This window comes from Zea mays, chromosome 7 (assembly GCF_902167145.1).
Source record: "Zea mays cultivar B73 chromosome 7, Zm-B73-REFERENCE-NAM-5.0, whole genome shotgun sequence".
NCBI classification, from domain to species: Eukaryota; Viridiplantae; Streptophyta; class Magnoliopsida; order Poales; family Poaceae; genus Zea; species Zea mays.
In genome coordinates, this window is record NC_050102.1 from 182,448,955 (window position 1) to 182,464,755 (window position 15,801).

Genomic DNA, 15,801 nt, shown 5'->3' on the forward strand with positions numbered 1-15,801 from the left:
TTCGTGATTGGCCATATTTTTATAGGGATGACTATATCTTTCATTGGTCTTGTAATTATGATTTTATCCTTCATTATTCAACTATGTGAAAGATATGTACTACCCTCTTTCTATTCTGCATGGCACAACCCAGCATGGTAAAATCACAATAAATTACATGACATTTTTTTGTCTTTTCAAATCAAATTTAACACTGTCAACTAACAACTAACGTAACGACACAAAGATATGACAGAGTTTTGTTTCCAAAACAGAGAGGTAAAATCACAAAGTTGAAAAGCAAGGAATAGAATCACAATTGTAAGGTCAGAGAGAGGTACAATCATAAATACCCTTATTTCATATTAGAGTTTGTTTGGTTATTTTCAATCTATATGGATTGGTGAGGATTGATATGAACTGAAAGAGATTTTAACTTATTAGAGATTAAACCCACTCAATCCCCTTTAGACCTTATTTGAGTACTCTAGTATTTACTCTAATCCACGTCAACATATGTGGATTAGGATGAATACTAAAATACTCAAACAAGACCTCAATCTATATGGATTGGGTTGAAACCAACATGGGGCCTGTTTGGTTCAGCTTTTTTCTGATCAGCTTTTCTGAAAATCTGGCTGTGTGGAGAATCTGGCTGTGGGGAGAATCTGAGTATCATTACGATTACGTGTGGAGTAAGATAAAGTTGTTCATAGGGCTCAGGATCTAGAAAGTGACGGATTCCTACTATTACAACGACTCAACCGATTATGTGTTTATGTTGATTTTGGATGATTTTTGTCCCAACGAATTTTATAGAAGCTGGCTAAAAAGTTGAGCGTTTGGCAGTCCGCAGCAGCTTTTGGTGGCCAGAAGCTGCCAGAAGCCGAAACAAACAGGCCCATGACCTTGTAGAGTTCATCGTGTGATGCGGGGCCCACCTCTAAGTGAGTGCCGCCCATCAGCCCAAAGTCAACCGGTCTCCCACGATCGCGACCGAAGGCGACGGGAGGGATCCAACGGTCCAGATCTCTCTCGCACTGTCCCCTCCCCCCTCTCATTTTTCACACGAACCCAGCCGTTGCAGGCCAGACAAACGGGACAAACAAAGAGAAAGAAAGAAAACTAGAGGCGCCCGCACGCAAAATCCAAACCCAAACCCTCGGCGAGGACGCCACCGTGGCGACCGCGGTGGATGCAGCGGGTCTGGTGCCCGCCGACCTGGAGCGGCGGGTGATGGCGGCGGTGAAGGCGTCGGAGGCGCGCGGGGACCCGCCGCTTCTGCAGGTGGTGGAGCTATCCCGCATCGTCGCCGTGGAGGGCGCGGGGACCCTCTCCAGCGCCGACCTTGCCAGGATCCTCGTCTCCAACCTATGCTTCGCGCACAACTCGCCCTCGCTCTGGAAGCTCCTGGGCCAGGCCGTCGTGTCCCGCCTCCTCTGCCCGCTCCACGTTCTCGCACTCCTCACCCCTAGGTGCGTGCGCCAGCGCTCGTCCCCCGCCCCCACCCCACCGCCGGAGGGGGTGGGGGCGTGCTGAAATTGGTGCCCGTCTGTGTGCTCTCCGCTCACTTCTCTGTGGGGGTGTGAATTTCTCATCTCGCGGTGGTTTTGTCACACAGGGTGCTGCCGCAGCGGCGAGCGCAGCCTGAGGCGTACCGCCTGTACCTGGAACTCCTCAAGTGTCATGTCACGTCGTCCTTACTGTCGATGGAGGCTGGGCCTAATCGTGACAAGTAAGGTCTTGTGCTACCACTAGGTGTGATTTAGTCATAACATCTGGTGTCCTGTGTGAACATTTTCCTACTGTTTAGATATAATCCGTCGTTCGAAATATGTATTGTGCACAACATTGTATAGATTTCGTGTCATAGTTCGAAGGTAGAAGCATTCCCTGCAAGCTGAACGTTTGAACCTTGAATTGCACCACTCAATTCCAATATTCCGTACTCTCTCTCTAATTTACATGTTTAAGATTGGGATTTAATGGCGACACTCTATGATATGGGTCGTTCCTGAACTTTTTTTTGTTGCCGTTTTTCCTCTCCAAGTTTCCTGATTTCACCTTTTTAGTGTAGCCATAGCATATTAATCACCGGTAAACTGCAGTACACTTTAGAAGTTGTTCATAAGTGACTACTGTACTTCCCAGGATAGGGAAGTCCATTGCTGAAGCTTTGCAACTATCAAAGGTTTATGGATTTTCTGGAACAGAGTTTGGACATGTTGTCATTATGTTTGTGTTGGCTGTTGTCAGTAAACTGATTGATAGTATATTTGAGGATTGTGGCTTTCCATCTGCGATGGTAGAGGGGCAAGAGAGTGTCAATGCCATCGATGGGCCACAGCCTATGGACTTAGACGTTAAAATGGGATCTACTGAGAACCAAAATGAGCATCGCGAACAGTTACGTCGGAAGAACACTCTCATCGCTTTGGACGTGTTGCATATGATGACTGCTGATAGAAAGATTCAATCATTTCTGCGCTTGATATTCCTGAACATGTATGTTTTCTCATACCCTTTTCATGAGTTTGTCTATGTATTACCCTATGGATAGATAATAAATTTAACTTCTACCAGTTACAACTAAGGGTGAAAGTCGTTCCCTTGTTGTCATGCACTCAGCATCGCACTTTGGAAACATGTTGGGTACCATTCAATGAAAAAAATATTCTTTACCGCTTTTCTGCCATATATATACACAGTAATAGGCTTAAGCAGAAAATTTTGTACTGTAATATATTGTTCAAAGGAAAGATATTTTGATAACTTTTTCCCTGATAGATTAAGATTTACTCCTTTTCTATTTCCAAAAAGTTATGTGAATAGCAATCAACTTAACTGGTAGCTATCAATAATTTACTAGTAGGTTTTGTTACCTAAATCTTCCATCCTTATTGCCACGACCTTGCAGTAAAACTTTCAAGACGTACTTCCTTGCTCGTTTTGTAATTTCTCTGTTGCTAATTATCAGCATTACAATTGTGCTAACAAGGATTTTTTTCTAGGTTAGGCCTGAAAGGTTCAGTTCTCTACGCCAGAGGTTGAGTTCTATTGAAGCACAGAAGGTGTCCTTGGAGACTCTACTGCCTTCTGGACACAAAATTAATGAATTGTTAATAAATTTCTGGAGAGTTTGCAAAACAGACTATCAACCGAATAACAAACACATTCTTGGTGTTCTTGGTAATATGGGATCTGGTGGATCCCTTCTGGGCCAACTTACTGGAGCTGGGAGGCCTGCCTGCTGGATAATATTTGATATATATGTGGAGAATGCAATTGATGGGAGGCATCTAAGTGTTATATCAGCTATCCGAATTATAAAAGGTACCCCACTACCCCCTAACTCATCATTTTAGATGACTAAGGTAACTTTACATGTTGGTTCAACTACGTAGAAGCGATCTGTGTGTTCGCAATCAAATTATTCAGTTCTTGTAAGAGTGACATGATCTTATTAATAAATAGTGTGTTCCTTTATTCAGAAATGACCAAGACAATGCAAGTGCTTAACGAAGCAAGCTGGCAGGAAACATTTAAAGCTCTTTGGATTTCTGCCCTTCGTCTTGTACAACGGGTAAATAGACCTTCCTATGATAATTATGATTTATAGTATTTACATCCATGTGGCTTTCTCACTTGCAAAATGCTACAACTAGGCTAGAGAACCTCTTGAAGGACCAATTCCTCATCTAGATGCAAGGTTATGCATGTTGTTAGCTCTTATACCATTATCAGTTGCTGCGATTCTTCAAGAAGAAAGCGATATGCTTGGAGCTGAAGGAAACAAAATTCTTCCACAAAGACAAGGGCTTATATCGTCTCTCCAGGATCTGATCCAGTATTCAGGACTTCTTGTGCCACCTTCATCAGTGGTGAATGCAGCTAATGCTGCAGCCTCAAAAGCGGCAATATTTAAGGCCAACTATGAGGCTGGGGTTGGCAACTCTAGCATGATGGACCAGACTGACTCTTCAATGAAAGCTGGTACATGTACTCTTCATATTCTACCAATTAGTTAATACTTGTCATATTATAAAGAAAGCACATAAGTCCTTGGTTTTAGCATTTTTAACTCCCTCTTGACGGGGTGCGGGATTTCAGTATCTGTTTATTTCTGAAGGCATTCCATGGCTTCCACTAGTTGAGTCCCCATGATAACCAATCCTTGTTATCATATTGTTTGTTAGCTATTCTCGAAACATTTTTTTGTCCTTATTGCTTCAGTATACTGTTGCTCATAATAAATGCATTTTAACTCTTCATTGTTCTATTATTTTTTCTTACTTTTACTTGACCATTTTTCAGCTGGGAACATGCTCCATCTTATTATTGAAGCCTGTATCTCGAGAAAGTTGATCGATACATCTGCTTATTTATGGCCTGGTTATGTTGTACCATCTGGGACTTTAAAAGATACAGCTTTGCCCCAAGAATCCCCTTGGTTAAACTTTATGAAAGGGTCTCGACTTTCAGGACCCCTTATTGATGCTCTGGTCGCATCTCCTGCTTCAAGGTGTGTAAATTGGTTGCAACTCCTGCTCTGTCCAAAAGTCTAAATTGTCTTAGCAAAATTTAATTTTACAAAAGTCTAAATCGTCTTAGCAAAATTTAATTTTCCAGAATTCTAGACCGTCTTAGCTCTCTCTCCCTCCTGTTTTGCTCGGTTAAAGGTGCTCAGGACACCTCGTACTCTAGGCTGAATAAATGCAGAGCTGCTTCTTGGTTAAGTGCCATCAGCTTCATATTATTCCCTCCGTCAGTCCTGTTTATTTTCACGTAAGCCTCTTCATGCACGTGTCATGTCTGTTTGTTTTCATCTTGGGAAACTGAACAGGCATCACGTCGTCAGTTTCATATTAGTCCTTCCTTGGTCTCTGTGCAAGAGACTTAGACAATTTAAACTTTTGGATGGAGGGAGTAAATTCTAATGGCCTGTCATGACCAGTTTGTTCTTAAGACTTATTTTAAACTAATAGTTTACTGCTTTAGTGTTCTATATTACATAATTGCTCTCGCGAAGAATTTTGAAATGAGAGCTGTGAATGGTTCTCTAGCTCAATTGATTAGGTGGCCTCAGTAGCAATCCTCTAGTCTTTGGGTTCAATTTCTCGTGGGAGCGAATTTCGGGCTGGGGTTAAAAAATCCCTTCGCCGTGCCTCCCTATGTGGGAGCACCCTGGCATGTGATAATGGTGCAGCCCAATCTGGGGGTTGTGACAGTGGTCGCTGGCCTAGGTAACGGTCTGCTCTACGGGTGAGGCCAGGGTTTGGCGGGTTTCTTGTTCAGTGTACTGAGATCTTCTTAGTGAAATACTGTGGGTCAGTCTTACCCCCACCGTCCGAGTTTTGAAATGAGAACTAAAATAGAGGCATTCATATAACATGCCATCTAAATTAGACTTCTGGGACTACTAGCTACCCTGATTCTTTATTTAAGCCAACCTTGTTTGATGTCTTGTTCTTTTGTTTGTACCTTTTTTTGCTCTCCACTGCTAGAGTTAGAGAGATGACATTCCACTCCTGGGACACCACTCATCCACAGATCCACTCTGTCCCCATCTCCACTCATGCATATTTGGCAGGTGCCCTGGCCCCTGCCGGCAGTGTAACACACTAACACCCATGCATGTTTTCCTCAATGCCTAGCAGCTGCAGATGCACGAGTGGATATGAAGATAGTGGATCTGTGGTCAAGTGCAACTGGATTGCTGCTATGGCCTACAGGAAGTGGTGCCACTGTGGCTGCAGTAGTCTGTGCGGCTGTGGCCGGGCAATGGAGGTGGAGTGACTGTGGTTGTGGACACGGAGTGGATTGGATTGGATAAGGCTGCCTGGTTAGGGTTACAGATTTTATATGTGTTTGTCTAGCTGCTGTGTTGGCCAGCTGGGCCTAAGTAACTGGCACATATGACAGTATTGGACCAAGATACTCAAGGCCCCATGGGGAATCGGGGAGAAGGGACAGAAGAGCTGGAATGGGAAACCCTAACCCTAACTAGGGCTGGGAGTTGTATTTATAGACAAATTGTTGGGCCTGGCCCATTACACAGGGGTATAATCGTAATTACAAGGGGCTAACCCCAAAACCCTAATTGGGTACTCTAACACCCCCCGCAGTCTCAACTCTATCCTGTACAGATGTTGAGACTGGAGCGAAACTCGGCGAAAACACTCGACGACAGCCCCTTGGTGAAGATGTCGGCGAACTGCAGCGTGGTGGGGACGTTGAGAACCCGAACGTCACCGGCGACGACACGCTCGCGGACGAAGTGCAGGTCGATCTCCATGTGTTTCGTGCATTGATGCTGCACGAGATTGGTGGAGAGGTAGACCGCGCTGACGTTGTCGCAGTAGACGAGGGCGGCACGCTGGAGGGGGCTGTGGAGCTCCTGGAGAAGATGGCGCAACCAGGAGGCGTCGGCCATGCCGTTGGCCACAACGCGGTACTCGACCTCAGCGCTGGAGTGAGAGACAACAGGCTGGCGCTTGGTGGCCCAGGAGACGAGGCTGACGCCCAGGAACACGGCGTAACCGAAGTGGACCGGCGTGTGTCGGGACAACCAGCCTAGTCAGCATCGGTGTAGAACACGAGCTCCGACGTCGGGGAGGGTCGGAGTAGAAGGCCGTAGTCGAGGGGGCCGCAGAGGTAGCGCAGAATCCGCTTGAGAGCGGTGAGATGGGGCTCCCTTGGGGTGTGCTTGTGCAGGCACACATGCTGGACGACATAGGCGACGTCGGGCCTGGAGAAGGTCAGGTACTAGAGGACGCTGATTAGGCTCTGGTAGGACGTCGGCGACCGAGGGCCCATCGTCCTTAGAAAGTTTAGCCCGAGTCTGAGTGTCGATAGGTGTGGAGCAGGGCTTGCAGTCGGACATGCCAACCCGCTCCTGGATGTTGATGGCGTAATGGCGCTGGTGGAGGAAGAGACCCTAAGGCCGGTGCTCTGCGGTGATGCCGAGGAAGCGGTGAAGGGGCCCAGGTCCTTCATCGTGAATTCATGTTGAAGGGCGACGATCGTGCGCTGTAGAAGGTCGGCGGTGGATGCCGTGAGCACAATGTCATCGACGTAGAGCAGGAGGTAGACGGTGTCGTCGCCGCGCCGGTAGATGAAGAGAGACGTGTCCGACTTGGCCTCGACGAAGTCGATGGAGGCCAAGTAGGAGGCGAAGCGACTGTACCAAGCCCGTGGCGCCTGCTTGAGGCCGTACAGGGAGCGATTCAGCCGACATACCAGATCTGGTGGGCGGTGTTGACGAAGCTGGTGGTCTGGCTGCAGTAGACAATCTCCGCCAGAGTGTCATGGAGGAAGGAATTCTTGACGTTGAGCTGATGGACCGCCCAGTCCCGGGAGAGTGCGAGGGCGAGGACGGCTCGAACGGTGGCGAACTTGACGACGGGGATGAAGTTCTTGTCGTAGTCCACTTCGGGGCGCTGGGTGAAGACCCGAAGGACCCAACGGGCCTTGTAGCGGTCGAGGGGCCATTCGAGGTCAGCTTGTGGCGAAAAAGCCACTTGTCGATGACCACGTTGGTGCCTGGGGGACACGGCACTAGGTCCCAGGTGTGGTTGGCCAGAAGGGCCGCATACTCCTCCATAGCACAACGCAGTGGGTGTCGGCGAGGGCGGCGCGAACAGAGGAGTGGACCAGAGAGGCGTCCAGAGGAGTGACAGTCGTATCAGCCGCTAGGATCAGCCGGTCGACGGGGCGGAGAACGGTGGCTGCGCAGCGAGTCACCATCGGGTGGACGTGCCCGGGGTCGTGGTGGATGGTGATCGGGTGGTACACAGGAGGCTCAGTGTGGGTCGCTGGGGTGTCGGGAGCTAAGGGCGTGGTCTGCTCGCGGCGGTGGTAGACGACGGTGGGATCGTTTAAGCGAGCCACGCTCGTCGACGGGCCTGGGTCAGCGGGAGCCGAGGGAGTGGCGTGCCCGCGGCGGTGGTAGATGAGGGCGAGGTCGGCTAAGCGGGCCGCGCGTGGCGCATGCGGGGTCGACAAGGGCGCGCGTGGCGCGGGCAACGGTGCAAGATGGGGCGCTTGGGGTGGAGGGGGAACCAGATCAGACTTAAGGAGGGAGATCAGTGGATAGGGAGGAGCCAACAAGTGGAAACACATCTTCGTCGAAAACAATGTGACGAGAGATGAGTATGCAGTAGGAGACGAGGTCAAGACAACGATACCCCTTGTGGTCAGGGGAGTAGCCGAGGAAGAGACAGCGAGTGGAGCGAGGAGATAACTTATGGGGAGCGGTGGCGGAAGTGTTGGGATAGCAGGCACAACCGAACACGTGAAGGTGGTCGTAGGAGGGGGCTATGCCATAATTGGTGAAGTGGGGAGTGGTGTGGCTCACCGCCTTCAAGGGGAGGCAGCTGAGGAGATGTGTGGCTCACCGCCTGCCGAGTTGCTGGTAGGGAGAGACACCTGAAAGAGGAGGCAACATATCATGTTGGTGGTGGTGTGAATGACGCGTTCGGCTCGACTGTTCTGGGAGAGGTGTGGGGGCTCGATAGACGCAATTAGACGCCGTGGGTGAGGAGGAAGGAGCGAGAGGCGTGGTTGTTGAACTTGCGACCATTGTCACACTGCAGGGCACGAACCGGTCAGCGGAACTGGGTGGGACCCAGGCGAAGAAGTGGGTGATGGTGGTGAATGTGTCGGACTTCAGCCGAAGTGGGGAAGTCCAAAGAAAATGAGAGAAGTCGTCCTGAATGCCCAGGTAGTATTTGTAGCCAGAGAGGCTGAGGACGGGAGAAGTTCAGAGATCACAATGGACGAGATCAAAGGCATGAGCAGCCCTAGACGTGGAAGTGGAGAAAGGAAGATGAGGGTGACGGTTGAGCTGACAAGCATGACAGAGGCGATCAGAGGAGCCATGGGTATAGGAGATATCTGAGCAGCTGGAAAGCTGGGACATCATGTTAGGTCCAGGATGCCCGAGACGACGATGCAAAACGGTGGAGGTGGTGGTAGTAGCAAGAGCATGGGGGAGGCTACACTGGTGGGGAAGGGGAGGGCAAGTCAATAGAGTAGAGGGGGCCGGAGCTGTCACAACGAGCGAGCACGACACGCATGGGAAGGTGGCGTATGGTGAGCCCCTAGGGATCGGACTCCATAGGACAGTGGTTGTCACTAGTGAAGTGACGAACCGAGAGAAGGGGATGAGTCAGACCGGGAGCAACAAGGACGTCGCTAAGGTAGAATGGTCTCGGAAGAACCGATGCACCTACTGAGGTGACCGGGAGGGTGGAACCGTTGCCCACAACGATAGAGGGAGGATGTGAGGGGTGTGGTGGATGGGAGTGGGATAGCGAGCTGGTGGTAGGAGTAGTGTGGATGGAGGCTCTGGAGTCGACCACCCAATCGGTGGGTGAGTGAGAGGGTGGCGAAGCCACGGGGTGTGCGGAAAGAGTTAGGGCAGGCGCTCCGACATGGCCACTAGGAGAGGAGGGGGACAACGAGGGCTCAATCGCCAGGGAGGCGATCATAGCTCTGGGGAAGACAAGCGGTCCAGGAACGTGGCGGCCCGCATGTGGGTGAAGCTCGACGCAGTCACGAAGGACAAGGCTCATGGCACGATTGAAGGCCACGAAGTTGCCCCGAACAAGCTGGCCGTTGTGGAGGAGGGCATGCATAGCAAGCCTGATGGAGATGGGCGAAGCCAGGAGCAGTGGGCGAGGCAAAGCTCATGTGTGACGGGGGTGAAGCCATGGAACCGGCGAGGAGGTACGACATGGTGTCCAGGCGAGGGGACGGGGTGCGTCGAGAAAGGGAGGTCGTGACGGCTGCTGCGACGGGGGTGGGGCTGCTCGGGGAAGGGTCACACGTCGGCGGGGAGCCCAAGCAGATTGGCGGAGGCCGCCGGCGTTGCAGGGGCGCCGAGCGGATCGGAGCAGCCTCCGCGCAGAGAAGGCGGCCTGGGCGACGCAGGTCCGATGAGGTCATGACGGCATGGGCGACGACGCAACAACAGGGGGGGGCGCCTAGGCAGGGCAGGAGCAGGGCAGGGGTGGGGGCGGCCGGACAGGTAGAGGAGGCTGGCAGCGTAGATCCATGCGACGGGAGGTGCGCGGAGGAGAGCTCGCACAGGGGCAGCCAGTGGCGGATCCGTTGGGCGGCGACGCGACCTTGGACAACGGGTAGGGGTCGCAGGTCGAGAGGGCACCGGTGGGGGAGGGCGGCGGCGGTCGGGCTAGAGCAGCAGAGGTGGGAGGCCCGCCTGGGAGGGAGGGGAAGGGTGGCCGGCGGACAGGTGCACAGGAGATGGCGGCTGGAGTGGGAAAGGAAAGAGAGGCTCTGGTACCAAATTGGAATGCGAAACCCTCACCCTAACTAGGGTTGGGAGTTGTATTTATAGGCAGGTTGTTGGGCTTGGCCCATTACACAGGGGTATAATCGTAATTTCAAGGGGCTAACCCCAAAACCCTAAATGGGTACTCTAACAAGAAGATTGTCCCTGCCCCTGTTAGACCCGAGGGAATCAATTTCCTCCCATTTGGTTCCTGTTGGGCAACATTTGCATCCATGCCCTCTCTAATAGGGGAATTGCGAGTGGGGAATCGAGGATCGGATCCCCATTGTCATCTCTAGCTAACACCACCATATTCTAGCCTTGATTGAAATCTGTTTATTTCTTCAGAATTTAGTGTTTCGGAGTTGGACAAACTATACAATATATTTTTCTCTTCTACTGCGTGCATCATGATTATCCTGCAACGGTTTGTAATCTTTATTTTTCTCCAGTGTTGCGGAATTGGACAAATTATACAGTATAGCATTAAATGGTTCAGAAGAAGAAAAAACAGCTGCTGCAAAGATTCTTTGTGGTGCATCACTTGTTCGTGGCTGGAACATTCAGGTATCTTAATTTACAGTTGTACACCTTATTGTATGAAGGCTGAAGAGATTCTATATTGTCAACATATAGCTGTCTGGATTTTTTGTTTCTTCTGCAAAAAGGCGAATCAATCTGACTGGGGTTGTGCATTTGCTTATATTTTTTCATTCCCACCAAAAGGCCACTTCCATTATTTGCTTTGAAATGTTTTTAATGGAGCTTAGGAAAATTCAAATCTTAAGCTATTAGCATAGCTGAAAGTTCACTATCATTTGTTAGTCTAATGCACGTGAGGATAGTCCCAAAAATTGTCAGAAATGTATGGACGTAGGGAATTGACATGTTGTCATATACCAGCATTTTGGGGACACAGCTAGTCACCTAAAAACTGTAGAAAACCTTACAAACAAATTTCAATGTTGTATGCCTTTTTAACATGTGTGGCTATATGCTCATGCACATTGTGTCAGGAACATGTGGTCGGTATGGTGGTCAAGCTATTATCAGCTTCTTTACCCTCAGATTCTGCAACTTCAACTCCTGGGAGCATGAGCAACTACCTTGCTCATATGTCTACATTAAACGAAATCTTACTCGGTGTGTCTTATGGTGATGCCATCCACATTCTTTCATTGTATGGAATGGTAATAATAACTGCAATATAACTTGCACTGTTTATTTGTGAATCTGTTTTTGGAATATTAAACTAGATGAATGCTTTTGCATATTTCTATTCAGAACAGATCCTCACCACTGGATGTGTGCTTTGCTTTGTCCATCAAAAAATGTGTTTTATCTGTTTCATTATAATCAAGGTGAAAATTTTCATCACATCGTTAGAGACTTAGAACATCAATAGATCATTGTTTCTTTCAATTGTTATCCACATGCAATTTTGTGTTTCTCACTGTGCTGTGTGCTGTGTTCTTTTTCAGTTTGTCTTTTAGAGATATATATATAAGGCATGCTGTTGTTTCCTGTACAAGTACAACAACAGTTTGAAGGACCTCTACTATAGTTTTGCAACCCCTTGTTAACTTGTCATGTTTATTAGTATAAGTTGTTGGAACTGTATCTGACTGTAACAACTTTCACTTGCTTCACTAACATATGATGGCTGCCCAACCTCATTGACCAATAGGTGCAGTATCCAATTCTCTTTTCTTTAGAGCATTTATTTAGGTATCCTGCAAGTAGTAGTAGTGTTATGCGTGTTCTAATATTCTATGTCACAAATGTAAAACATTTTATTAATTGGGCACAAAATTATTTAACATTGCTGCACTGATCGCTGTTCCTGAATTTAAGAGAATCTTTATGTGATACAGGTTCCAGATGTTGCTGTGGCGTTAATGCCAATATGTGAGGCTTTTGGGTCAATACCACCGCCACCTAATCACAAGTCTACCATTCTTGGTGAAATATCTGTTTATACAGTCTTCTCTTGTGCATTCCTTTGTCTTCTTCGTTTGTGGAAGTTTTATAGACCTCCTCAAGAGTATTGTCTTGCTGGTCGTGGAGGCTCAGTAAAGCTGGAACTGACTCTGGACTATCTGTTGTTGATGCACAATAATCACATTGAGTTCTCAAATTCATCTGCCTCTAATAGGGATTCTTGCAATGATATGGGCTCAGTAAATGAGGTTCCTGCTCAGCTGATTTATATTGATTCTTTTCCCAAGCTAAGGGCTTGGTATTTCCAGAATCAAGCTTGCATTGCTTCTCCACTTTCTGGTCTTTGCAACAAAAACCCTGTTCATCAAGTTGCGAACAAAATTTTGAATATGATTTGCCGAAAAATGAATAAAGGTGTGGTATCGTCAAGTACTCTTTCATCCACTTCTAGTAGTAGTGTCAGTGGTTCCTCTGTAAGTGCATCAGATGATCCTTGCCAAAGGCCTGCTGTTTCTGGTTGGGAATTTTTAGAAGCTGTTCCTTTTGTTCTTGAAGCTGTTCTGACAGCATGTGCTCATGGGCAGCTTTCCAGCCGAGACTTGACTACAAGTGAGTTGATTCCCCATGTTGTATGTGCGTACCTCTTAGCATCATTTTTATTTGCTAATGTGCTGCCATACTGCAGGCTTAAGGGATCTTGTGGACTTTTTGCCTGCTTCTCTTGCTGCAATTGTGAGCTACTTCTCAGCAGAAATTACACGAGGAATCTGGAAACCTGTCCCAATGAATGGAATTGAATGGCCTAGTCCCGGTGCTTCTCTTCATTCCATTGAAGCTGAAGTAAAGGAAATTCTTGCCTCTGCTGGTGTTCAGATTAACAGCTGCTATCCACGTATGTCCTGCATCCTTTCTTGTACAACAACTTAGTTACCTTAGTCATATTTATTTTCAGGCTTCGTCATCAATGTGCCAAATACCTTTATTCCACTTATATTGCCATGTAAAGTGTACATTATATTCTTTCAGGTGGTGTGCCACCAATGCTTCCTTTACCTATGGCTGCACTTGTCAGCTTGACGATTACATTTAAGCTAGATAGGAGTTTGGAGTACATTCAAGGGGTCATTGGACAGGCGCTAGAGAACTGTGCAGGGGGGAGTTCCTGGCCAAGCATGCCCATTATTGGGGCATTGTGGACACAGAAAGTGCGAAGATGGCATGACTTCATCGTCCTCTCTTGTATGCGTTCTCCATTCGGCAGAGACAAAGATGCAGTTGCGCAGCTCATCCAAAGTTGCTTCTCGTCCTTTCTGCAGTCTTCATCCAGTGGTTCTGATATAATTGCAAACCGTGGAGTTGGGGCTTTACTAGGGGACTCAATCACGAATCAAGGTCTTAGGCTCCCAATGGCACCTGGTTTCATCTACTTGAGAACATGTCGAACTTTCCATGACACTTACTTTGTTAGTGAAGTGATCCTTAAGCAAGTGATTGAGTGGGCTCACAAACTTGCAAACGGATGGTGTTTCAATGGTCCTCCGCAGTTGAAATCAGGGCGGACACCACTATCTTGTGCAGCATCCATGGTGCAGCAGGTCGCGTTGCTTGGTGGAGGTCTCCTATGCATAGCAGGTGGACCACTTGTGGTCCAGGTGTTGTATGAGGAAACACTGCCAACACTGCTGCTATCAGCCAGAGATCAGAGTTTGAAAGGCCCTGGGCCAGTTTCTAGCACACTCCAAGGTTACGCCATGGCCAACATGCTCTTCTACTGTGGTAGCCTGCTTTGGGGAGCGGATAGGACTTCTCCTGTCATGAAATTGTCCTTCCTCTCGAGGCGGCCACGGGTGGTGAGAACCCACATGGATTTCATAGCTGGTGTGTTGGACGGACACATTCTTCTGGGCTGTGACCCGGGTACGTGGAAAGCGTATGTGTCGCAATTTATGTTCCTGGTGGTGAAATTTGTTCCGTCATGGTTGCGGGACATAAAGCTGGACACGCTAAAGAAGATAGCAGCTGGACTTCGGAGCTGGCACGAACACGACCTTGCTCTGTCTCTTCTTGAACGAGGAGGACCACAAGCAATCTCTGTTGTAGTCGAGACCTTTCTGTAATCCTTCCGTTTGGACATTTTGCCCCCACCTGACATAGCAGCCGCCGTTAAGGGTTTGTAGTTGGTGATCTGAGGTCTAGCTGAAGTAATCCGGATGACCCTTTTGATCCAGAATTACACTTGTGCTACCCGGGTAACTGATGTTTATCTCATGTATGGCGAGCTCATCGGGGTTTTCGTGAATCCAATACGGAAGAACATGCAACCTACTAGGGTGTACTTCAGCCCTAACATGTATAACATGTGGGAAGTTCATGCAACCTACTAGAGTGAACTTTCTGTATATTTTGTTGCAATGCATCGTGTTTCCTATCTGCGGTAAAAGGAGAGAAAATAATTCCCGCGTTTTTGTCCGTCAACTTGTTAACCGCACTTTGCTCTTCTGGGTTCGCATCTCACTCTTATCGTCCACACATTTGCAACCCAAATCTAGAATGATACCAGAGCTACCACATTTTTAATTTAGTTAAACATGGGACCAGGTTTTGAACAATGTCTGTTTTGCCAAGCATCTCAAAGTTATATCAGCATAGATGATGTGATGATCTTTCCATAAACCTTGGATCCATGATTTTCCCGAGTCTCTGTGCAACGAACCAGCACACCTGAGCACCGAAGGCTCAAGAGAGTGTGGCACAACCTCATACACCTAAGGGCCTGTTCGCTTCTACCGGAACAGACCCGGATTCGTTCCAACTCATCGAAATCTATATAAATTAGAGAAGTAATCCGGCTAGAAATCAATCCTGAGCTTCAATCCCTAGTAACCGAACGGGGCCTAAACCTGCTCATAGAAACAGCTACCGAAGAATATAAATTCCTACCACAAGGCCACTGGCACATGCTATAAACACCGAAGAAACTAATCCCAACAGCTAAGCTCGATCCAAACACTTGTGGTTAATGGTCTCCTGGTGCTTCCTTCCGGTGGGTCTGCCATTTGTTGGTGAAAGTGCTCTCTTCAGAATTTCCACGCCGTGCCCCTTCTGGTTCTGGAGGATGAGCCGGGTTTTGTAGCCATGAGCAATATATATAATTGATTCATACACTAGCACCAGAACTTGGTACCCAAGCAAACTGGTTTCTATCTCTAATTTCTAGAAACTGGTTTATAGAAAATAATTGTGTGTGCACATTTGGAACCAGTTTCTAACTTTTTCGAACAAACTAATTAAGGGCAATGTGTAATTTATCAGGAGCATAAAAACCGGCATGTTTAGAAGCAACCTTGTTTTTTATAAACCAGTTTATTAAAAACAGAGTGCTTCAACAGTCCCTAAATTCACTATGATATATAAAGTAGAAAGTTTTTAGTACGTGGTTATAATGTTCTGGACCTAGAACTATAAAGTTATGAAATGTATATTAGAACTTTAGACTATAAAGTTTTTTTAATATCTGATTATAAGTTCTGGGTTTGAAATACAAAAATATGCTTTAGAACTTAGAGCGTAATATATAATTGTAAACT

General features: G+C 47.8%; 1 protein-coding gene across 1 annotated transcript; it reads left to right on the forward strand.

The window, feature by feature from the left end:
• The first annotated feature begins 1,082 nt into the window (after window positions 1-1,082).
• On the forward strand, window positions 1,083-14,639 carry LOC100193939 (uncharacterized). The gene is made up of 12 exons (NM_001359354.1): window positions 1,083-1,454; window positions 1,601-1,714; window positions 2,131-2,484; window positions 2,996-3,312; window positions 3,471-3,562; window positions 3,645-3,972; window positions 4,294-4,501; window positions 10,726-10,840; window positions 11,290-11,463; window positions 12,148-12,823; window positions 12,900-13,106; window positions 13,241-14,639. The coding sequence occupies exons 1-12, from the start codon at window positions 1,216-1,218 to the stop codon at window positions 14,329-14,331; spliced, it is 3,915 nt and encodes a 1,304-aa protein (NP_001346283.1). The 5' UTR covers window positions 1,083-1,215; the 3' UTR covers window positions 14,332-14,639.
• The last annotated feature ends 1,162 nt before the right edge of the window (window positions 14,640-15,801 follow it).